Source organism: Myotis daubentonii, chromosome 2 (assembly GCF_963259705.1).
Source record: "Myotis daubentonii chromosome 2, mMyoDau2.1, whole genome shotgun sequence".
In the NCBI taxonomy this organism is placed as follows: Eukaryota; Metazoa; Chordata; class Mammalia; order Chiroptera; family Vespertilionidae; genus Myotis; species Myotis daubentonii.
In genome coordinates, this window is record NC_081841.1 from 100,209,996 (window position 1) to 100,235,331 (window position 25,336).

Genomic DNA, 25,336 nt, shown 5'->3' on the forward strand with positions numbered 1-25,336 from the left:
CCAAAGGTGGTGCTCACGTCCTTGAACCGATGAGTGAATTGTAATTGATTGATTGCCAAACTGTTAGGAGGCACACACCTCCTCGTGTTTCAAAGAGTGGCAGGCAACGAACGATTAAAATCATCTTTCCTGTAAAGGCGGGGGGGGGGGGATAGAAATGATCAGCAGGGCCCTCCCAACTCTGGGATTCTGCGCATCCTTTTAGGAAGTAGGCAAGGACATAAGCATTAATGGAGATACAACAGCGCTGGAATACAGATAACGTCAGCGTGGCTGCCGAAATGGAACTAAAAGAGAAATAGTGTGGTTTTGTTTGAACTCGAGGAGTCTACCTCCAGAGAGGAGGCGGGGCCCCAACCTCAGTCCCAGGGTGCTTTGCGCGGCACGCCGGCCCCCCACCCCATCCCAGAGTTCCCTGCGCGGCGGCCTCGCTTCCGGCGGGCTGCGTGCGCGCCGCGGGCGCTGGGTGTTTCTCCTGCGTGGTTGTGCCGCCCGCCTCGACCTGGTTTTCGCCGCCGCCGGAGTTTGAGGTTCCCGCCAGGTCCTGGCTGCGGCGGGAAGCAATGCTTCCCGGCCCGCTTCGGCTTTGATGCGAGAGGAGCATCCTAGACCCCTTTGCGCGTTCTGAAGGCGCCGAGCCGGGGCAGCCATGTCTACGGGGTTCTCCTTCGGGACCGGCACGCTAGGTTCCACCACCGTAGCCGCCGGCGGGACTGGCACAGGCGGCGGTTTCTCCTTCGGAACAGGGGCGTCTAGGTAACCGCACTTCCTCGCCTTCCCGGCCAGGCCCTCCCAGCGAGGCTCCCGTAGGGTAATCCCGCCGGCTTCTCTCTCGGTCGGCCTGGAGAAAAACCATTGCCCCGCGCCAGCTTCGTGGGCTTCCCTCTCGCCGCCGCGCCCGGGCACTGCGTGCGGCCTGGCTGAGAGGAGGGCGGATGGAGGGGGCATGGTTTCTGTGTTGTGAGGCCCCAGAATCTACGATGGTTCGGACCTGGTTCCCACTGGCGAGGTCTGGCTGGATTCAAGGCCCTAGCAGTTTGTCCGTCTTCGGCACAGAATGAATGTGGTACGAATGAATGAAATACAGCTTATTGTGGGGCTTTAGAAAAAGAGTAGAAAAATTTAAGGACCAAAGTTTCTCCCTGATAATGAATTTAGTTCGGGATATTAGAGAGCTTTGTTGAGTTCGTGGTTAACGAGTTTTCAAGTCTTTGTGCCTTGGGACTCTAGCTGTCCTGTTGTTTTTGTTTTCTTATAGCATAACTTTGAACAGGATGCAAAAGTGAGAATGTTGTGTTTTAATGACTCACATTGTCTTAATTAAATTGCAAAATGTAGGTAATATATTCATCCATTTCTGTGCAACCTGCTACACCGGTGACAAAAATTTTACTAGCAGAAACCCCCAAAGAGGCAATTAAAATAGTTAAAAATCATTTTATTAATGACAGATTTAATCTTTAGAACTCAATCTTTTGAAGATAAAGATGGTGTTTACTAAATCAAGACGTGTGCATAGAAGCTTAGAGAATATTGTTGTCGATTAAAAAGGCAAAAATACCTTCAGCATTGTAGTCAAAAAGGGAGGAGGACCACAGGCTACACATCAAGTCAGAAATCTGGGAGTTTTCCTTAATGCCTCCTTTTCTCTCACTCTATACACTTAATCAGCAAGGCTTGGTAATTTTAATTATCTTCTGTTCGCTTCATTTTCAGTGCTGCAAGCTGTTGTCATCCCTTGAACAAATATTTATTGGACACACTCCTGTGTAGTAGGCTCTGTTTTAGGTGGCAAATAAGAGTCCTGCTCTCCTGAAGCTTACATTCTTATGAAAATACTTAAGATTCCCACCTGGTTTTCAAGCAGTCACCTTTCCCTTGTTAAATGAGAACTGCGCCCATCATTTCCTACTTATTAGTTTAATTAAATCTCAAAAATCTACTTTTATGTCAATCTTTTTACTACATTGTAGCCAGGTTGATATTTTTTAAAAATTCACAATGCCTCCCTTCAATGATTTTTCACTATCATTGGAATGAAGTAAAAATAAACCTTGCTATGGTCCTCAAATAATCTGGAACTTCTTCAACAGGCTTATCCTCAGCCCATCTTTTCCTCATTTTAGTTTGCTCCATTTCAGTGGTCCAGACCCATTAAATTGCATTTATATTATCTCCCAGTTCAGGAACACAAGTAACTGAAAGTTTCAAGAAAGATACCCTCACTTCATATGATGCACTGATATTTTCTATTCTGTTGCATTTCATTTAAAAAAAAATGCTTATTATCTACTAAATTGATTTCAATGGGTCCTGATCTTAGTTCCAAAAACCCTGCTCTAGCAACTTGGGCCTTTTCTCAGTTTCTTGGCCAAACCCCTTCCCGCTTTAGGGTAGTTCCATCTGTTTTGAATTCCCTTACTACCTCATACCCCATGTGCCAAGCTAATGCCTACTTTTGGGATTAAAAAGGTTACTTCCCCAGAGAGGCTTTTTCTGACCTATAGGAAGTGTATATCCCCATAGTACCCTGTACCATAGCACTTATCACAGTTGTAAACAGTTCATTATGTATTTTTGTTGACTTATTTATTGTCTGATCCAAGCAATAGAATGGATGCTCCATGAGGGTGGAGACCTTTTCATACTGTTTTTCCAGTAGACACAGTGAAGCTCAATATATATTTGTTGAAGGAATGATTGATTAATCGCTTTCTCTTACTGGAAATTTCTAGAGCGCAGAGCCTTACTTACCATTTCATCCTTAGTCCTCAGTCCCTATAACAGTGCCTGGGATATAATAAGGACTTTAATAAATGCTGTTGAATGATCAAGTAAGTGAATTATCTATTGGCAATAAATTACATTTACACAGGTTTTAGAAAGGCTAGGATAAATTAACAAATGGAGAGACTGACTAACATCTCTCCATTGGAATACTAATTTGGAGGCCTGACTGCTCCTGCTGCCATTTGGTGATTTGGTATCACTCTGGGAAAGTTCCTCTCCAAGCCTCAGTTCCCACATTTGGAAAAGGAATATAATAATTACCTCAGAGTTGTTGAATGAGATAAAGCATGTAGAAAATGTAGCATATTGCATTTGCTAAGTGCTCAGTAAATGTTAGCTATTATGTTATTAAGTCCACATTAAGGCAAGCTGGGGAAGTTAAAAGCACATTACTGATCTGCTGGAGTCAACTTGGCTCACATCCTGTTGAGTCCGTGGCAGATAATACTGGGTGGGGGGTCAGGTCTGGGGTAGCTTTTTGTTTTACTTGAAGTAAATTTCTCTGCCACAGAGACATTTCTGTTTTGCTTCTCTGATAAAGTAATACCATTTCACTTCGGTGTATTTTCTTTGGTCATGTTTTCAGCTTTAATTATGAAGCACTTCATTGTGTTTTCAATCAAGAAATTTTAAATATTTTAATTATCTAAAATACGTATTTTCACTGTACATCTTTTGCATATTTATGAGATAGCAGTGAAAAAAAAGGATCACTGGCCCTAGGTGTTTTGGCTCAGTGGAGAGAGTGTCGACCTGGGGACTGAAAGGTCCCAGGTTCAATTTCAGTCAAGGGTACATGCTGGGTAGTGTGCTCAAGCCCTAGTAGGGGGCATGAGGCAGCTGATCGGTGGTTCTGTCATTATTGATGTTTCCTTCTCTCTCTCCCTCTCCCTTTCTCTCTGAAATCAATAAAAATATATTTAAAAAAAGATCACTGATTTGTGAGGAAGGGGAGCATAATAATTTTTTAAATTTGATATCATTAAAATAGGCCAATAATGTTTCTTTTAAACTCAGTTTGAGTGTTTAAAGATCTGTGCTTTGTTAGTGAGGCCTTGCAGCCCTGCCCTGACAACCTACCCCTCACCCCCACCCCAGCTTGCTATCATTTTTAAGATCAGTGGTTAAACTAAGACACAATTAGTGTATGTGCTCTTGTTTTTCCTATTCAGAGTTGAGGACTCATTTCAGGTTCTACCTCTTTAGTTAAGCTCCTCCCTCTCTATAGCCCTCACAGTGCTTTGCTGGCATTGTATAATGTGTTTAGTAGAATTTATACTTGTTCCTAATGATAGCAATAGCAACAACGTGCATTGAGTGAAGTTAATTCGTCCTGCTTGATCTCTTAATTTTACAAAAAATTCTAAGGGTACTGTTATTCCCACTTTGCAGATAAAATAGAGGCTCAAAAAGATTAAATTGAAACTTCCCAGGCTTACAAGCTTTTTAAAACTGACATTGAGTCCTCATGATAGTTAATGTCTGTTTGGAAGGGCCTGGGGAGAAGTAGTAAAGATACCATATGTAGGATGAGTGGGATTTCATAATTGTTACAATCTCTGTTAACTCTCCTGCATAATTTTTGAAATACTATTGAGTGATCAAGTTTTTGGGTTTTCTTTGTTTTTTTTCGCCTACTTTCATAATTTGTTCTCCTACCTATAAATAGCAAATTGGAGCCTCTGAGGCTTGATGAGAACAGTTGAAAAGCTGTGAATTTTGTTCACATCACTTGTTATTGGCTGCTCTTTCAAAAATTCTGAAGAGAATTTCTGCTGATGAATACAATTAAAAATATATATATATTTCATTGATTTCAGACAGGAAGAGGGAGAGGAAGAGGGAGAAACATCAATGATGAGAGAGAATCATTGATAGACTGCCTCCCTCATGCCTGGTGCTGAGGATCTAGTAACCTGGGCATGTGCCCTTGACTGAAATTGAAACTGGGACCATTCAGTCCGCAGGCTGACACTATCCACTGAGCCAAACCAGCTAGGGCCACAATCTTGATTGGGGTAATTTTGATATGCATTTTACTCTTTTTTTAAAAAATATATTTTTATTGATTCAGAGAGGAAGGGAGAGGGGGAGAGAGATGGAAACATCAATGATGAGAGAGAATCATTGATTGGCTGCCTCCTGCATGCCCCCTACTGGGGATCAGGCCTGCAACCCTGATGTGCCCTTGACCAGAATCGAACCCGGGACCCTTTAGTCCACAGGCTACACTCTGTCTACTGAGTCAAACTAGCCAGGGCTGCATTTTACTCTTGCCAAGATATGTGCATTCTTATCTGTCACCTACTTCCCCTACTCCCAATTCTTACTGCTTTTTTTCTGGCAAGATACCTTACACCCCCACCTCATAAATATGGTAATGAATGTAGCAGAGAGAGATGGTGAAGACAACTTGGATTATCTTTTCCATTTCTGGGTATGTTGGGGAAGAACAAATGAGTTTAGTTATGTGAATTGTAAAGGAGTCGTTCAAAAGGAAAATGATCCACATTCAAGGAATTTCCTTATGGTCATTTTTATTTATTTATTTATTTATTTATTTATTTATTTATTTACATATATTTTTATTGATTGCAGAGAGGAAGGGAGAGGGAGAGATAGATAGAAACATTAATGATGAGAGAGAATCATTGATCAGCTGCCTCCTGCATGCCCGACACGGGATCGAGCCTGCAAGCCAGGTATGTGTCCTTGACCAGAATCGAACCTGGGACTCTTAAGTCTGCAGGCTGACGCTCTATCCACTGAGCCAAACCGGCTAGGGTAGTGGTCGGCAAACTGCGGCTCGCGCACCAGATGCGGCTCTTTGGCTGCTTGAGTGTGGCTCTTCCACAAAATACCGACTTCTGCGCATGGGCCACGAAGTTTCAATCGCACTGTATGTGTGCACCCACACATGGTATTTTGTGGAAGAGCCACACTCAAGGGGCCAAAGAGCCGCATGTGGCGCGTGAGCCACAGTTTGCTGACCACTGGGGTAGGGCATTGTGGCCATTTTTAAATAGCTCACTTTCAAACAAAAACTGGTGAAAGCAGAATAAGAATGTGTGGTTCTGTTTGCGATTACTTGGGATCTGAAATCTTAATTGCTCTAGATCAGTGATGGCGAACCTATGACACGCGTATTGGGTGACACGCGAACTCATTTTTTTGGTTGATTTTTCTTTGTTAAATGGCATTTAAATATATAAAATAAATATTAAAAATATAAATCTTTGTTTTACTATGGTTGCAAATATCAAAAAATGTCTATATGTGACATGGCACCAGAATTGAGTTAGGGTTTTTCAAAATGCTTACACGCTGAGCTCAAAAGGTTTGCCATCACTGCTCTAGATTATGCTTTTCTTGAAGATTGGTACTGTATTTTTTTAAAGATTAATTTTATGTGTGGATTTCTTTTTAAAGGTAACTGAAAAATATTTAAATTTGGTTAAACTTATTAGTTTCTTTTGTATCCTATGGAGATGTGTTAGATATTTATAATAATAAAAGCATAATATGCAAATCAACTGAAGAGCAGAACAACTGTCCAGACAACCTTCCGGACGACCACGCTATGACATGCACTGGCGCCAGGCCTGCCAATTAGGGTGCGATGTGATTGGTTGGGGGGCCCCCACCATCGCCCCACAATCATCCCGCAGAGGGAGGCCCAGGCCACCGGCCAGTGATGCTGTGATGGGTATGTGGGGCTGGCCAGCGATGGCCCCACAGAGGGAGGCCCAGGCCAGCAGTGGCGGGGGCGGGGCCAGCTGCTGGCAGCCGGGGGAAGGAAAGCCCGGATAGGCCCTGATTGCTGGCCAGGCCTAGGGACCCTACCTGAGGAGCCCCTGATTGCAAGAGGGCATAGGCCGGGCTGAGGGACACACCCCCCCCCAACCCCCTGTGCACTAATTTTGTGCATTGGGCCTCTAGTCCTATATATTAAAAGCCTAATATGCTAAGTCTCCAGTCATGTGTTCAACCAATCAAACTGTAATATGCTAATGATATGCTAAGGCTGCTCAACTGCTCGCTATGATGTGCACTGACCACCAGGGGACAGACGTTCCAACTGGTAGATTAGCTTGCTGCTGGGGTCTGGCCAATCGGGACTGAGTGAGATGAGCCAGACATGCCCTGGAGCCCACCTGTGGTTCCTCCCCAGCTGGCCAACCTCCCATGTCCCTCCCCGGCCCTGATTGTGCACCAGTGGGGTCCCTTGGCCTGGCCTGCACCCTCTTGCAATCTGGGACACCTTGGGGGATGTCAGAGAGCCAGTTTTGGCCCAATCCTGCAGGCCAGGACGAAGGATCCCACTGTTGCATGAATTCGTGCACTGGATCTCTAGTGTTAAATGAAAGAAATTAACCTTGAAGAGTTAATTTCATTTCTCTTAAGTCAATATCGGCTCTACTGGACCTTATTTTGTGTTGTTTTTTTTTTTTTTAATAAACAAGCAACCCTTCTGTGGGCCTCAATTTTGGAACCCTTGGAAGCACCTCGACTCCAGCAACTACATCTGCTCCTTCAGGTGGTTTTGGAACTGGGCTCTTTGGATCTAAGCCTGCCACTGGATTCACTCTAGGAGGAACAAATACAGGTGAGGATTGTCACATTTTCAAAGAGTAGGTCTGGGATTTTATCCTTTTTCAAGTCTGTACTGAATCTCCTTCCTTTATAAGTATTGTTATTGATGGTAGACTTAAAAAATGGTAAATACTAAGATGAAAGAAAATATTAGGTATACGGGAGGACCCTTTAGGTATACGGGAGGACCCTCCAACCGAGTGATACCAGCCAGGGCTATAATTTACATTTTTAAGAAATATTTTAAATTATTGTATTAAATAATTTAATAGTTTAAGTGGTAAAAGGGCAAGAGGGTAAGATTTCTGGTGGACATTACAATAATAAAAAGTGTGTTCAGTACTACAGTTGTTTTGTTATTAAAAGCTAAAAATAGCCGAAACCGGTTTGGCTCAGTGGATAGAGCGTCGGCCTGCGGACTGAGAGGTCCCAGGTTCGATTCCAGTCAAGGGCATGTACCTGGGTTGCAGGCACATCCCCAGTGGGAGATGTGCAGGAGGCAGCTGATCGGTGTTTCTCTCTCATCGATGTTTCTAACTCTCTCTCTCTCTCCCTTCCTCTCTGTAAAAAATCAATAAAATATATTTAAAAAAAAAAAAAAAGAAAAAGAAAAACTAATTAAAAAAAAAAAAAGCTACAAATATGTTTCCCTGAAGTTGCTTCCTTATTTATCCTTTATTCTCTATCCTCAGAGCCTCTTGGTCTCTGTTACCACCTTTTGCATAGGCCTTCCAGCATTAATTGCAACACTTTCACAGCCAGGCATCAAAAATGAAATAACTGCAGGAGTAAATATGAGACCAGCCATTGCGCTTTAGCTCTGTGTGCCAAGGTGTTTTTGTTTTTGTTTCTTAGTAGCTTTTTTTTTTTATTCCTTGCTTAATTTTGTTATAAGCAATATTTTTTTCATTTTATAAATCTTATTTGCTAATTAATCAAATTATTTACAGCGTGTAATATGAAAATCAGTGCTATAGGAAGAATGTTTATATTAGTTAATGGTTATGGTGGAACAAGAAATTGTGATATGTTTGGTCATTAGCAGTGTTCTCACTCCCTAAAGGCGATTCCAAGTCTTGCCCTTATGAAAAACCAAAAGAATGCCATCTTCCACTGATGATTACATTTTATTTCTCTTTTTGTCTCCAGGAATAGCATCAGTATTTGCGTATTTTAAAAATCCTTTTTTAATTAAAATATTTTTAATTCAGATTTGGTTTCTCTTTGAAATTTATTTCACAATACATTTTTCAGTCTTTTGAGTCCTTTTAGTGGTAAAAACAAAGTATAGGCCAAAGTCTTGGAATTAAGCCCTGGTTGTGTCTCTAATTGTGAGGACATTTTTGGTCACTGAAATATCTGGCAGCTTTTAGTTATTTATAAAATTTGGGCATTGGACTATGACAAGTTTTTGGATTCCCTTCCAGCTGAAAAAAAAAATCGTAGTTTTCTATAGTGATCTGCTGAAGGAAATGTGAATAACTAGGATTATATTCTGCTTTGAATTTGGATGGCAATAAATAATGTGTGAAAGGCAATGGAAGAGTGAAAGGATATCGAGGAACCTCAATTAAAAATTGAAATAAATTCAAGATTAGTGTACTTTCTTCACTTGGCTGCTACTTACCTATTGTCAACAGAACTACATGTTTACCATCAAAATTTTGGACAATTGGGCAAGCAATAGGGTCCTCTTATTTTCTGAGATTGTAGAACTCATACATGATTTCAAAGCACTGTACTCTAGCAGGAACTTCCAATTGTGGTAAAGTCAATCCAGAAGGATAATTTTTGGCTCTTTTTCCTCTAAGTGCTTTTAGGAAAAGCCAAAATGTAGGCCATTTATACTTCTCTTGATTTAAATTTTTGAGCAGCTAAATGCATAATGCCTTGAACATTTAGCATTAGCTGTGGATGTCAGGAACTGCTGAGTGAGTGAGCAAGACACTCGGTCTGTTGTGAGGTGAAGGGAATAGGCAAGTATAAAACTGTGTTCTTAGGTATTCTGATAAATGCTTCAGCAGATGTATGAAAGGCATTAAGGAAGGCAGAGGAAGGAGGGAGTAGGAGTTCATTTTAGGGACAGGAAACATTCTAGAGTAGACGGAGGAGTGGAAAGTGCAAAGGCCTTATATAAAGATCCAGGGAAATAGGAAAAATACTTTGTTCTCAGGGGGTTTAGGTTTCAGCGGTAGGAATGGTAGGGAGAGATTTGAGGAGCAAGAGGACCAGTTAGTTAGGAAAGGTGATTGATTATATGCCAACACTTTAGACTCTATTTTAGAGACAGTGGAAAGCTAATGGGAACCTTATGTCAGGGGGAATGACGAGGGTATTTTGTTGTTCTCTCCTCACTCCCTCCATCCCTCTTTAAAAAAAAAGAGTAACAGGTAATTCCAAGAATAGGTTATAGGCTAGAGGAGGCTGATAACAGATAAATTAAGAGGTTATTGTACGACTTATTGAGAGAGAGGTGGCTTGAATTAAAGTTTTAGAGTATGCTTGTATTGCTGGGATATCTCTGAAGTAGAACTGACAGGATTTGTGGCTAATAGAATGCAGGGAGCGAAGAGATGTCAAAAGTGATTGTGATTTCTGCCTTGAGTAACTGAATTAACCATAGAGGGTTTAGGAAAGTTTTTTTAATAGGGAGAAATATAGGGGTCCAAAGGGACATCAGGGTATAGCTAACCAATGCAGACTCAGATAAGTGTAGATTTAGATCATGTACCTATAGTTGAAATTCTGAAAGTGGGTGAGATATTTTAGGAAGTAAGGGAGCAGAAAGTAAACCATAGGGCAGTGATGGCGAACCTATGACACGTGTGTCAGAGGTGACACACGAACTCATTTTTTTGGTTGATTTTTCTTAAATATAAGTCTTGTTTTACTATGGTTGCAAATATCAAAAAATTTCTATATGTGACACGGCACCAGAGTTAAATTAGGGTTTTTCAAAATGCTGACACGTCGAGCTCAAAAGGTTTGCCATCACTGCTATAGGGAGTATCAGTTAAGGAGTGAACAGGTGAAAAGGAGATCTACAAAAGGGGGGTAGGAAGAATTCTGGGTGCTTTCAAACATAGGAACCAGAAGAAAGAGGATCTTAAGCAGTAGAGAATTGTCATGTATATAGTTTTGGAGAGGATGGGCCATTTTTCTGCTAGGTATTAAGGAAAGAAAGGTTAAATGCTGTTTTAGGTCAATCTAGGGGTACAACTAAATTGAATTTCAGTATTATCACGTTGATTCAATTTTCTTTGCTTTTCTTAACTCAGAACCATTTTTTCACTCACTATTCACCATGATTTGGTGTCAAATTTTGTATTTTTCTCTTATACATATAGAAGTACATCCTTGTTCTATCTATAAAAAATAGGATCACTAACTTGTAGGGATCCTGATTGACTGTGTATGGTATAATATATATATATAATTATAGTAAAATACGGATTTTTTTTTTTTTTAAACAGGAACTCCAGCCACTACATCTGCATCTACAACAGGTTTCAGTTTAGGATTCAGTAAACCTGCAGCATCTGCCACACCATTTGCTTTGCCTATTACTTCTACCTCAGCTAGTGGTCTTACCCTTTCATCTGCTCTGACATCAACTCCAGCAGGTAAGGCAGAATGGAAAGTCACATTTTATGTTTAAATTTTAATTGTATTTGGTGAGTGTACATAGGTAGCCACCTTTATGAAATGTAACTTCAGATTGGGGAATTTTTTACTTAAATCATTCAGCAACTTTGACCTATTAAATTACTGATTTGTGTAAAAAATCAACATTGGGCACTAAAGCAGCAGATACTATCTTGGAAGTTGGTCTCTATTTACAGAGAGCAGAGCAGGGAAGAGGAGAAAATAAAATGTAAAACCATTAATATATAATTTGTTCTCAAAGAGTATTTTGGTGACAGGGAAGAATAAAGAGTTTGCATAAACTTGCCTGGCTTAAATTCATTCAAATTTGAAGATGGAGTTGATGGCTGAAAACTTTATTACTGTGTGAAATCAGTTACCTGATACCATTTTTTTTTATTACCCAAAGTCTTTTTTTTCTGTCACTCATTTTTTCTTTATTCATAAGTATACTAGTATATAATTCTATCTTCTTTTTTTTTTTTTTAAATATATTTTATTGATTTTCCACAGAGAGGAAGGGAGAGAGATAGAGAGTTAGAAACATCGATGAGAGAGAAACATCGATCAGCTGCCTCCTGCACATCTCCCACTGGGCATGTGCCCGCAACCCAGGTACATGCCCTTGACCGGAATCGATCCTGGGACCCTTCAGTCCGCAGGCCGACGCTCTATCCACTGAGCCAAACCGGCCTCGGCTATAATTCTATCTTTATTGAGTAGTTTTCCCAAGAGCCAATTTTATCGTGGACATCAGTTTTTTTTAAAGAAAGTGTTTTATATTTGTTATGTTCTAGAAATAGTGTTTCCTCTTGAAGGTTTACAGTCTCACTCTTTATAGCATCCACAGGATTTACTCTCAATAATTTGGGTGGAACGACAGCCACAACTACTGCGTCAGCAGGCCTTTCTTTAGGGGGAGCCTTAGCTGGTTTGGGAGGTTCGCTTTTCCAGAGTACAAGCACGGCAACATCAGGTAATTGGCGGCACTTCCTCTCGAGAAATCGTAAATACTTGTTTTAAAATTTACGTTATTTTGGCATTTTGAGCAGATTACTTTGTCTTATTAAATTGATGTTTTTCTTTTAGTATGAAAACAATTGTAATGTTTTTCAATGCATAATTGGACCTCTTAGCAGTATTTTAGAAATACATTTTCTCGTTTCTCAATATTGACTGACTAGATAAAGAAATGAAGAAGCACCTGTTTGAGGAGTCAATAAAGTTTCTAGAGAAACTTATCTTTTTAATAATAGCAGTTGAGTAGTCTAGCATCATTTAATATCTACAGTCATGGTAAGATATCTTGACTTTTTAAGCCCTGGTTCTAGGAGTGGCTTTCTATTATAGATGTCAGGAAGGGTATTCGCATTCTTTGAAGGCAAGAGTGTAAAATAACAATATTAAGTAATTTTATCATAGTCAGGCAATACTTAAGTATCCATGTACCTGCCAAGAGACTATTGAATGAATATTTCAGGTTGATTTCTCATTTCATGCTTATTTTGAAATTAGCCTTATGTCAAGGATTCTATAGATGTTTTGAATTTTGGCGATAGCTAATGTCAATTTAGGAAAGCCAGTGGGGTTTTGTGGGAGTGAGAAACGCTTCCTTTTTATTTGAAGAGGTTGTATAATTACTTAACAATGTAACATCAAGAATTTCTGTTTAACAATTTACATATTAGGAATAGTTGCTACATGTTGAAATCACAGAATTTCTGAAAATACTTAGATTTATTTATAATGGCTAGTTCAGTAGTTTCACTAATATGTGTCTTTACCTGGTTGTGTGGGAGAGATGAAGGAATGTGACTTGATTTCTGTTAAAGCTATAGTTCTTTTATTTTTTTAAGCTATAGTTCTTTTGCGTCTTCTATTCAAATACTAAATTTAATGGAGTAATTCCAAGTCAGTAGAATTGGGGGAAAGGAGTTGGTGAAGATAACCTGTAGAAATTTGTAGTGTTCAAATTTCATTGATCTTTCAAATACTTTGTCATTATTGTCTAACTTTGTAGGTATTAAAAATGTCTTCTATTCAAATCACTAGATGACTATAACATACATTTCTTTGCATGATATATATTTAAATACCTCTCCTAAAGATTCCTATCAGAGTAAGACACAAAAATAATAGAAAGGGGAGATAGGGGGTTGTTTTTGTGTCTTGTTATTGAGGTTTTAGATCTGTCCTGATTTTTCCTAGGCTCTTGACACAATATTCAGTGTTTAATTTATGATTATATTAACCTAAAAGTGCTATTGGTGTTTTTTAAAAACTGAATAAGCTATTTATTTAGCTATGTTTTTCATACATTGCCAGGATTAAAATCCAGTTTTCAGTTACGCCATGCTCTTAACAATACATTCCACTGTTTTCTCTGTTTTTAAAGTAAACAGCATCTTATCTTAAAAAAAAACCACCCATGATTGTATCAGCTTGGGAATGTATGGATTCACTAGTATATATTGACTTAAAATTGACTATAGTCTAACTCTTCTAATTTCTTTTGTAAGGTAGATTTAAATAAATGAAGTCTACTTTAAAAAAAAGTTTTATGCAAAGAACCTGGGAGTATGATATTTTGAACTGTAAGATTTCCAAGTATTAGTTCTTTTAAGTTTCATTGATAGTAAAACAGTTTGTTTTATATTATACTAAACTCTTATAAATTCATACTAGATATTTACTTATTTACCCCTAGGTTTATTGAGGTATAATTGACAAATAAAATTGTAAGATTTTTTAAATGTACATGATTTGATAGATGTACTTCGTTATAAAATTATTCCTTAATTAACTCCACCTATCAAGTTAATTAATACATTCAATACTAGAATATTTTAAAAGTATATAATTCCAAATCATGATTGTAAGACAAGATGTATTCACCTGGAAACATACTAAAACTCTTTTTTAGAGAGGGTTTGCAAACATAAAATTGAGTGTCCACATATATTGAATTAACATGTATTCTGACCCTTTTAATAAAAAAAAGACACATTCAAACTACATATACTGTTGAATCCAAGCAAGATTATCAGTCTTTGTTTAGATTTAGAGCTTGCTCTAGACTTGTTTCTTGCTCTTTTCCTAAATCAAGTATGAAGAGAATCTGGAATTCAACTTAAAAGCATTGGAGTGCTTTGGTCAGAAGATGTAATCAGTATAAAGACTTCCAGTGAACTTTATAAATGATGTTTAGCTTATTTGTAGGTCTTGGACAGAATGCTTTAAGCTTGGCTTTGGGAACCACAGCAGCTACTTCAACTACAGGCAATGAAGGCCTTGGTGGTATAGATTTTAGTAGTTCATCAGATAAAAAGAGTAAGTAATGTTATTATAATTTTATGTTCTTACAGTCCTGTGAGGGAACTTAAATTCCTATGTCTGGAAGATTGTTAGTTATATGTAATATATTCAGTAGTAAAGTTTGTACTTTTAAGTTTGTTTGCATTGTATTTTTACCAGTTTTGTGTGCTGTGCATTTAAGGTTTTATTTTTCTAGAAAATTGAGATTTGTATGTGCCTATGTCTTATCTTGCTATCTTAATGTATTGATTGATGTTTTTTTATTTGGGAGCATGACACATATTGTTTGAAACCTGTTCTTATGTAATAATATATCACAAATATTTGTCAATGTCAGTAATTTTAAAATATTTTAATGCTGTTTAATTTTAATCTTATGAATGGACATACCAATTTAGTCAGCCATCATCTAATTGATAGTGCTTATTTCCAGTTCTTTTACTCTGGAAAGTATCACTGCATTGTGCAATTTTACAGAGAGTCAGGGTAGTATTGTAATTTAAAGAGTGTCAATTCTGGAGCTAAATTGCCTGGGTTCAAATTATGCCTCAACTATTTTCAAGCTTTGTTGACTTTATTCAAGTTATTTATCCTCTCTGTGCTTTAGTTTTTTTGTTTGTTTTTATCTATAAGTGGGAGAAACAGTACCTACTTATAGGTTTAGTTTGAGGATTACTGTTTGTAAAACCTTAGCAGAGCCAGGCACATAGTAAATACCATCTAAGCATTTGCTTTTATTTTAAATTTTGTTCATATTTTTGGTTATTTCTTTAGGGCAAATACCTAGAAATTGAATCACTGGTTTAAAGACAGGGACATTTTGGAGACTCTTGGTATATGTTGTGAAATTGCTTTCCAGGAAGGTTTTACCAATTTATGTACTCATCAGTGAGTAGTAAAATGCTCTTCTTGCTATGCTGAATATTCTTTTTAAAAGTTAGCCAAATACATTTTGAAAAGTTTTTTATTGTTGGTTCTGTGAATGATTTTTTAAAAATATATTTTTATTGACTTCAGAGAGGAAGGAGCGGGAGAGAGAGAGAGCTAGAAACATCAGTGATGAGAGAGAATCATTGATTGACTGCCTCCCGCATGCCCCCCATTTGGGGATCAGGCCCACGTTGGGGATTGGGCCCACAAACCCGAGCATGTGCCCTTGACTGGAATTGAACCTGGGACCCTTTAGTCCAAAGGCTGACGCTCTATACACCGAGCCAAACCAGCTAGGACCTGTGTATGATTTTTTTGTTCTGTTTTACACAATCTTTTCTGCTTCTGATGAAAGCATGTCTTACTAGAGTATATACATATATATTGCATTGAACCTCTCAGAACTAGAATGAGGTAGTGGTTGAAGGTTTATAGTAGTCAGTGCCCATATATCTATATAAGAATTTTTAAAATTGGACATGAGTTTTATTATAAAGAGATACTGTTTATTCTAGGGTGAATTACTATCCTAAAAGTTGGAAAATCCTTTTAAACTTAAACAATTTGGGTTTATTTCTTTGAATAAAAATTTACTAAATTCTAAACATAGGGTCCTATTCTTATTTTTATGTCATATTTCTAGAAACTCTGTCATTAGAAAAATAGCCTTAGGTGTTTTAGCAACTTATTTTTTTACTCAGTTGTAATAGCCTAGTACCCTTCTATTTTAAGACTACTTGTCTTATAATTACTTTTAGGCCCCATATGAAAGAGCAGATTGAAGCAAAGGAGTGAAAAATGAAAGGAGTTAACCTCCTCTCCCTTGGTCTTATTCTGATACATACTGTACTTTAGAATTGAGCAAAAGGAGCACATAGAATAATAAATGCACATGACTATATGTATCACGTCCCCATTTCCCTCATCTGTTATATGTGTCAAGGCAGTCAAGAGATTTCGCTTTCTAGTAGCGATATTAGGTAGACCTTAGTATTAGTGGGATTTAATCAGATGAAGAGTGGTAGGGAACAACATTCCGTAAAGAGGGAGCAACATGGCCCTGAACAGTTTGGCTCAATGGATAGAGCGTCGGCCTGTGGACTGAAGGGTCCCGGGTCCAATTCCGGTCAAGGGCATGTGCCTTGGTTGTGGGCACATCTCCAGTGGGGGTTGTGCAGGAGGCAGCTGATCGATGTTGCTCTCACATCGATGTTTCTAGCTCTCTGTCCCTCTCCCTCACTGTAAAATATCAATAAAATATATTTAAAAAAAAAAAAAAAAAGAGGGAGCAGCATGAGCGAGGCCTAGCGATGAGAATGCTGGAAGACCAGTATACCTGCAGAACAGAAAGATTTAGATCCCAGAGATCATGAAAGGCCTTGTATGCCATAATAGTTTTATAATTCGCCCTGGCCAGTGTGGCTCACTTGGTTGAGCATTATTCCATGCACTAGGAGTTTGCCATTTCGATTGCTGATCAGGGCACATGCTCGGGTTGTGAGCTCGATCCCCAGTAGGGGGCATACGGGAGGCAGCTGATTGATGTTTCTCTTTCTTTTTTTTTTTTTTAAATATATTTTATTGATTTTTTACAGAGAGGAAGGGAGAGAGATAGAGAGTTAGAAATGTCAATGAGAGGGAAACATCGATTAGCTGCCTCCTGCACATCTCCCACTGGGGATGTGCCCGCAACCCAGGTACATGCCCTTGACTGGAACCGAACCCAGGACCCTTCAGTCCGCAGGCTGACGCTCTATCCACTGAGCCAAACCGGTTTCGGCTGATGTTTCTCTTTCACATCAATGTTTCCCTCTCCCTTTCTCTTTTTGAAATCAATAAAATATATTTTTAAAAAGTTTCATAATTATACTGATCAACTAAAGGGTTTTGATCTGGGTAATGTGACATGATGAGATTTGTCTTAGAAGAAAGCATCTGACAACCATGTGGAGAATAATGTGCAGGAAGCCAAGAGTAGACGTGGAGAACTGTTAAGAAGCCTTTATAGTAGTCCACAGGTATTACTGAGGTGCAAGCTAGGGAGACTATTCAGGAGTCCACACTAGTCTCGAAACAGGTGCAAGTTTTATATACATGTTTGTGTGTGTTAATTTTTTAATAAAATATTAGAGGCCCGGTGCACAAAATTCATGCACGAGTAGGGTCCCTGGGCCTACCTGGCGATCAGGGATGATCGGGGCCTTCTGGCTGCTAGCCAGGGCCTTTCTTCCCCAGCTGCTGGGCGAGGCCTTCATTCTGCACTGCCCCCTGGTGCTCAGCGCACGTCATAGCAAGCGATCAAACTCCCAATCTCAGTTGAACTCCGAAGGGGACACTTTGCATATTAGCCTTTTATATATATAGAAGATAGTAAAATGGAATATCAAAGAAATAGCAAGATAATAACTAGTCAATAAAATAGTTGAACTATTTGAAAACAAATGAAATCCCTACCTTGTATTACTGTCTCATCAAATCTAAGACCCTGTTTATAGAACAATGGTGCCAATTTCAGAAATGTCAAACTAAGAAAGGAAAAAATATCTTAGGATTAATTAGATAAAAAATATGAAAAACTTAGTTGGATTAAAGAGTTAAACAAAAAGAAACCCTATATTTAGAGATAAAAGGTAAATGACAAATTTAAGGTAAAATACTTGATTTTTAGATGCTGCTTTTTGCACATTTTAACATTTCTGAAATCAAGATGTATCTTGCAATTATAAGGATTTAGTTTTAAAAATAGACATGAAAATCTCTCTCCCAAATTTTTTTGGGGGAGGCAAGCAAATTTTTGGTGGCCTTGTTTCGGCAAGGCTTAGGGGAAAAAAGACAAGAAATATATATGTGAGAAAGAATTAATTTGCTTAATGTTGAAATAGCTCTTAGAAGCCAGTAAGGGAAATAACCTCAAAAATGTACATAGCATAAACAGGTAGTTCACGAAAGAAAACATGCACTTGTCTAATTGGAATATGAATTAAGAGTATAATGAAGTGGCATTTTCGCCTACATACTAGCAATGATTTTTTTTTTTTAATGTGTTTATTGATGTTGAGAGTGTGATGGAAAAGATACCCTTATTCCTAGTACATGGGAAGGTAAGTTGGGTTAGTTGTTGTAAGGGATCACTTTGGTAATATGTCAAAGGCCTACCCTGGCATACTCTTTGACCAATAAATTCCTCTTCTTGGAATGCAAATCAAGTAGTGCACAAGTAGATATAGACATTTGTTGCTAAGAAAGGGTTGGGCATAAATGTTGTGATACAGCTACATCATCTGTGCACTCGGTTATCTTTTAAAGTCATTTTAATTAACATGGAAAATATTCACAACATGCTAAGAAAATCCTGATTGCTTTAAAAAATGTATGTGTAAGGTTCTGGCCAGTGTGCTCAGTTGTTTGGTGCAGTTCCATGCACCAAAAGGTCACCAGTTCAGTTCCCTGTCAGAGCACCTGCCTGGGTTACAGGTTCAATCTCCAGTAGGGAGCATGCAGGAGGTAGCTGATCAATGTTTCCCTCTCTCCCTCCCTCTCTCTCCCTCTCCCTCTCCTCTCTCTTCTCCTCTCCCTTTTTCCCTTCCCCCCTTCCTCTCTAAAATAGATAGATAGATAGATAGATAGATATAATTTTTTTTAAAAAAACATGATTTAAAAAGTGTATGTGCATGTGCAGAAAAAGGCTGGAAGGAACCATTGAGTTTTAGTGTGTTTCTGTATTTTCTGTACTTTAACATGCAGGTCACTGATTAATTTGCTTAAGGAGCACTTTTACTTTTTTCTATTTTTAGATGTTATTACTGTGAGGGCTTTTGTTTGCTTTGCAGACACAAAAACCTTATTTTAAAATTTCCTGCATTTATAAAATATTTAGAGAAGTTCAGGTAATCAGACATATTTTAGTATTTTCTTACTGATTGGGCCTTAAAAAGTATCAAGTAAAGCTCTTAGGAATTAAACTGCCAGGCAGGGATATTTTTCATGGAAGGTAGTTTTAAAAACAAATCTTTTTTTTTTTTCTTTTTTCAATTTTTCAATTACAGCTTACATTCAGTATTATTCTGTATTAGTTTCGGATATGCTGCAAACTGGTTAGAAAATCATGTACTTTAGAGTAGAGTGGTCCTCCCATTGCTTCAGGTACCCACTTGGCCCCATATGTATTGTCAGTAGTTATGATATTATTGACTATATTTCCAATGCTGTAATCTACATCTCTGTGACTGTTCTGTAACCACCAATTTGTACTGCTTAATCTCTTCACCTTTTCACCTAGACCTGCAACCCCTCGCTCTGACAACTGTCAGTCTTTTCTCTATGAATGAATCTGTTTCTATATTATTTTATTCTTTAGATTCCACATATATGTGAAATCATAATGGTATTTGTCTTTCTCTCACTGTCTTATTAAAGAAGATTCTTATCCTTTAAAGAAATAGATGCAAATCAGATACAGAACTCTTTATATATATGTAAATATATCTCTATAACTTGCTGTATTTGGGGTTTGTGACAAGTCATGATATTTAAGGGGCAATCTAAGAAATGCTTAACAGTTTCTATTTATATCTTAGTTTGCATTAACTTAAAACTTGTATGCATAGTACATTGTTAAATTGCCTATTTTTACACAAAGTTTCTTGAATTTTCTAGGTGATAAAACGGGAACAAGACCAGAGTAAGTTTACAATTTAACTTTTAAAATATTGTAACTAAAAAGATTTATTTATTAAATTGTAGGCAAATGGTGTGGTGGGAAGTACATGGAACCATGTAGGCATTTAGAAGAAAAATTATTTAACCAGTCTTTGTCAAAAATAAAATACACATATGCTCTAAAAGATTACAAAAGGTCAAATTTTTAATCTTTAAGAAAACTTATAACCAGTTCTTTCTAGGGAGTGGTTGGCTTTCCCCAAAATATGCAAATGTATATAAATATAAATGTAAATATATATATATGTATGTATTTTTTTCAACTTATTAAATCTTGAGCAATTCATGGAACTTTGGGAACACTTTATATATATAAATGAAAATATATGTGTGTGTCTGTGTACCTTTTATTTTATATATAAACTAGTGGCGCGGTGCATGAAATTCGTGCATGGGGTGGGGGGTTTGTGCCTCAGCCCGGCCTGCACCCTCTCCAATCTGGGACCCCTTGGGGGATGTGCCACTGCCTGTGGGATCGGGCCTAAACTGGCAGTCGAACATCCCTCTCGCAATCCAGGACTGCTGGCTCCTAACTGCTCACCTGCCTGATTGCCCCTAACCACTCTGCCTGCCGTCCTGCTCGCCCTTAACTGTCCCCCCACCCTCCCGCCAGCCTCAAACTGACCCCCACTGGCGGCCTGCTCGCCCCCAGCGGGCCCACACACACACACCAGCCTTATCACCTACAACTGCCCTTCCCTCTTGGCCCCTAACCACCTCTACCTCGGCCCCGCCACCATGGCTTTGTCCAAAAGAACGTCCGGAAGGTCTCCCAGTCTAATTAGCATATTATCCTTTTATTAGTATAGAGACCTGGTGCACGGGTGGGGGCTGGCTGGTTTGCCCTGAAGGGTGTCTTGGATCAGGGTGGGGCGGCCTGGGCAAGGGGCCTGTGGTGGTTTGCAGGCTGGCCACACCCCCACTGGAGTGGGGGTCCCCACTGGGGATGGTGTAGGCCTGGGCAAACAGCTGGGGCAGTTTGCAGGCCAGCCACGCCCCATGGGGTGAGGTTCCCTGCTGGGGGAGCATGGCCAGCCTGGGTGAGGGGCTGAGGGCTGTTTTCAGGCTGGCCACGCATCCCAGCAGGGATCCTCACCCCATGGGGGCATGGCCAGCCTGGGTAAGGAGCTGAGGGCCATTTGCAGGCCCCTCCCTCGGGCAGCTTGCTAGAAGGTCATTCAGCTGTCCCCTCTAATTAGCATATTACGCTTTTATTATTATAGAGGCCCGGTGCACAAAAATTTGTGCACTCGGCGGGGAAGGGGGGTCCCTCAGCCCGGCCTGTGCCCTCTTGCAGCCTGGGACCCCTCGGGAGATAACGACCTGCTGGCTTAGGCCTACTCCTGGGTGGCAGAGGGCAGGCCCAATCCCTAGGTGCAGCCCCTGGTCGGGCTCAGAGCAGGGCCGATTGGGGAGTTGGGGCGCTGCCCCGTCATGCACAGAGCAGGGCAGATTGGGAGGTTGTGATTCCACCCTCAGTCACGCTCAGGGTAGGGCCGATTGGGGAGATTATGGCTCTACCCGTCACACACAGAGCAGGGCCCGTGGGGGTGGGGGGTTGGGGAGCTCCCCCCTATCAGGCACAGAGCAGGGCCACTCAGGGGGTTGGGGCCCCGCCCCCTGTCACACAGCCGCAGGGCAATCAGGGGGTTTGGGCGCTGATCCCGGTGCCAGGAGGCATATTACCCTTTTACTATATAGAATAGAGGCCTGGTGCATGGGTGGGGCCGGCTGGTTTGCCCTGAAGGGTGTCCTGGATCAGGGTGGGGGTCCCCACTGGGGGTGCCTGGCCAGTCTGGGTGAGGGGCTGAGGGCTGTTTTCAGCCTGGGAGTGACTGAAGTTCCCAACCGCTCCTTTTTTTCTTTTTTTTTTTTTTATTCTGGGCCAGCTTTACCTTGAGGCTTGGCTCCAGCTCTTAGGCCTCCGGCTGAAAGTAGGTTTCTGGCCTTTGCTTACAATGTTGCCAATCTGCTGGCTGAAGCCCGGCGGTATTTGTTACAATGTTTCTTAAACTGCCCGCCCAGAGGCCTGCAGCCGCAGGCGGGGAACGTTGGTTTCCTCCAATGATCCTCCGTCACTGAGGCAAGCAAGCCTCATGTTAGTTTCAAGCTGCCTGGCTGCCGGCTGCCATCTTGGCTGACAGTTAATTTGCATATCTTGCTGATTAGCCAATGAAAAGAGTAGCGGTCATACGCCAATTACCATGTTTCTCTTTTATTAGTGTAGATTATTATGCCAGTACCATTTATTTCCTGAGGTTGAAGAGGAATAATAATAGCCTCCATATACATCATATATATGTTTGAAGATTATTATTTTTATTAGAGGCCCAATGCACAAAATTCGTGCAAGAGTAGGCCTTCCTTCCCCAGGCTGCCCGCACCTGCTTCCCTCTGGCACCCAGGACCCGGGCTTCCCTTGCAGCCCCGGCTTTGTCCGAAAGGTCGTTTGGCTATCCAGTCTAATTAGCATAGTACGCTTTTATTATTAGAGATATTTTCACACTTAATTTGTATTATGTTAAAGAAAGCATTTGTAAATAGGTGATCAAGTTCATTCTTCACAATTATCTTTTGTATATTTTAGTCCTGTGACATAAACGAGGAAGCTGAGAGAGACTGAGATTTGCTTAGGCTTATTCAGGAAGTAGTAATGGGTCTGTAACTGAAGTCTAACTCATGATTCCATTACAGCCTGCCAAATTCACTTATTCTTGCCTTCATTAAATATTTCTGAGTCCCTTAAGCTATTTCTAGGTCTAGTTTGTGAAGAATAAACTGAAGTTTAAAAATAATAAAGTAAAATATTGTGAGCATCTCATTATGAGAAGTTTTGCGAATTTCTTTAATGAATGCTCTCATATTTTTGAACCGAATAAAATATCAATTATATAATTTTTGAGCCAGGGGGAACTTAGTCTGTAGTGTTTTCTCACTTTTTCCCCCTAAATATTTAGTCAAATGTCAGTCATTGACTAAACATTTACATAGATGCCAGTCTTTTTAGTAAAGGAATTTCCACATGATTTGTTAGTTATTTTATAAGTCAGGAAATTTGTTCTTTATAAAGAACTTGGAAATCATCCAAGAAAGCTATAAATGGGGAATATTTGTTATATTTTCTTCTATCAACACATTCTAGTAAAGCTGAGTTACCACGTTTTTATGATTTTAATACATCTGTGGCATTTTTCTTAGGGACAGTAAAGCCCTGAAGGATGAAAATCTACCTCCTGTCATCTGCCAGGATGTTGAAAATCTCCAGTAAGTGCGTCGAGTTGTAACTACATAAAATATCTTTGAATGGGAGAATATATTTTATGGGGAATATCTCTTCCTCCTAAACATTGTAACTTTGGTTAAAATTTTAAATGCGTTTAGAAATTAGAGTAAAAGCAGAACAATAGGTATTAAAATTGTGTAGCTGTAATTTTATGAAAACATGAGAGCTGTAGATGAATTTTTAGTTTTTGCTTCTTAAGACACTTAGACTCTGACCAACCTATTGTAAATGTACTTTTTTTCTTGTGGGGGAAACCAAAGGTGTATTTTTTAAAAACTCAGTTTTCTGTTTCTTTAAGGAAATTTGTGAAGGAACAAAAACAGGTCCAAGAAGAAATTAGTAGAATGTCTTCAAAAGCAATGCTTAAAGTACAAGAAGATATTAAAGCTCTAAAGCAGCTTCTGTCATTGGCTGCCAGTGGATTACAGAGAAACACTCTCAATATTGACAAATTGAAAATAGAAACTGCTCAGGTAAACTAATTTAAAGTTATTTTATCATAATGGTTTTTTTATTTTGGGTTCTTTCTTTTTTTTAATGGAAATAGGTCTCTTTTTTTAAATTATAAAGTTTAATTAAATACCTATAATAATAAAAAGCATAATATGCTTAGTAGACCAGACATCCTTCTGGATGAAGCCGGGGCTGCAAGGGAAGCCCGGGTTCCAGGTGCCAGAGGGAAGCCGGTGCCGGCAGCCCAGGGAAGGAAGGCCTACTTTTGCACAAATTTTGTGCATTGGGCCTCTAGTGCTATAAGAAAACTGTATAGCTCAGTGATGGTGAACCTATGACACACGTGTCGGAGATGACACGCGAACTCATTTTTTTGGTTGATTTTTCTTTGTTAAATGGCATTTAAATATATAAAAGAAATATCAAAAATATAAATCTTTGTTTTACTATGGTTGCAAATATCAAAAAATTTCTATATGTGACACGGCACCAGAGTTAAGTTAGGGTTTTTCAAAATGCTGACACGCCGAGCTCAAAAGGTTCGCCATCACTGGTATAGCTCATACACTTTTAAATTGCTATAATAATAGTTACTAGTTTTTATCTAGTTCATACTATGGAGGAGGCAGTGTTCTGAACAATTTTTATATATTAACCCTAAACTGGGGTCATCGCTACAGCCCTATGTCATATCTATGGTTATTAACTTCATTATATAAATAAGAAAACAGGCAAAGAGCTTTGTTATTAAGTGGGAGAGCTTGGATTCAGAGTCTAATACTCTAATTCTAAAACTTATTTTACTATTTTATTTCATAGAAGTGCCTGTGGGCATAATTGTTATACAAGAGGAAAATAGCTTGACAGAAAAACGTCTTTTTAATCTATCAGTTATTAAATAAAATTGTATGCATTATAGGTATTAAATTCTACTGTTGACTTGCTAGTCTTAGGTATTAGTTAATACATGGTATTGAGGTTAATCTATATATATATAAAGAGCCAGGGTCCGTAACATCCAAAACGACCAAATGGATGACTGAACACCAGAAGTCAGTCCTGCAGTCAGTACTGTGGGCGCCACGGCGACCCAGCACTGACTGCCAAGCAGGCTGCGGACCAGGCCTGGAGAGAAGCCTGGAGAGAGAAGCAGGTCTGATCCGCAGCTGTTGATCAGCCCTTGCCTCTGTTTCTCTCCGGGCCTCACCAGCAGCTGCGGGGGGCTGCTGATCAGCCCCGCCTCTCTGATCAGGCTCAGAGATAGGCCCAGAGACGCTGACTGGCATAGAAACTGATCAATCAGAACCAAATCTGGTTGAACAGCGAGGAGCCAATGGCTGCATAGGAGGCGGAGCTTTTGATGCTGACAGGCATAGAAACCGATCATTCAGAACCTAATCTGGGTGAACTGCGAAGGCAGAACCTAAGGTGGGGCCTGAGGAGGGGTTTTAAGAGCAGCACCTGTTTGGTGTAAGGTGTAAAAAAGCAATTCAATTTTTTAATGACTGGTTTGGCAGTAAAGTGCATATGGCTGGCTATCAGTCCAGATATAGGGATTATGTATTTTTGTCTGCCAAGAGCATATCCTCCTGCTGAAAAAAGCTTTCC

General features: G+C 39.6%; 1 protein-coding gene across 7 annotated transcripts in view; it reads left to right on the forward strand.

Annotated features, from left to right (window-relative positions):
* The first annotated feature begins 410 nt into the window (after positions 1-410).
* NUP58 (nucleoporin 58) overlaps positions 411-25,336 on the forward strand; it is a 48,391-nt gene continuing 23,465 nt past the window's right edge. For 3 of the 7 annotated variants that reach the window (XM_059684011.1, XM_059684016.1, XM_059684017.1), the window contains exons 1-8: positions 412-756; positions 7,254-7,396; positions 10,857-11,006; positions 11,870-12,004; positions 14,248-14,358; positions 19,930-19,954; positions 23,191-23,256; positions 23,574-23,748. In XM_059684011.1, the coding sequence (XP_059539994.1) occupies positions 650-756; positions 7,254-7,396; positions 10,857-11,006; positions 11,870-12,004; positions 14,248-14,358; positions 19,930-19,954; positions 23,191-23,256; positions 23,574-23,748 (912 nt within the window). In that variant the 5' untranslated portion in view covers positions 412-649. Of the gene's footprint in view, positions 757-7,253; positions 7,397-10,856; positions 11,007-11,869; positions 12,005-14,247; positions 14,359-19,929; positions 19,955-23,190; positions 23,257-23,573; positions 23,749-25,336 lie in introns of all 7 variants that reach the window. The other 4 variants (XM_059684012.1, XM_059684014.1, XM_059684013.1 and 1 more) reach the window with 3 other exon arrangements.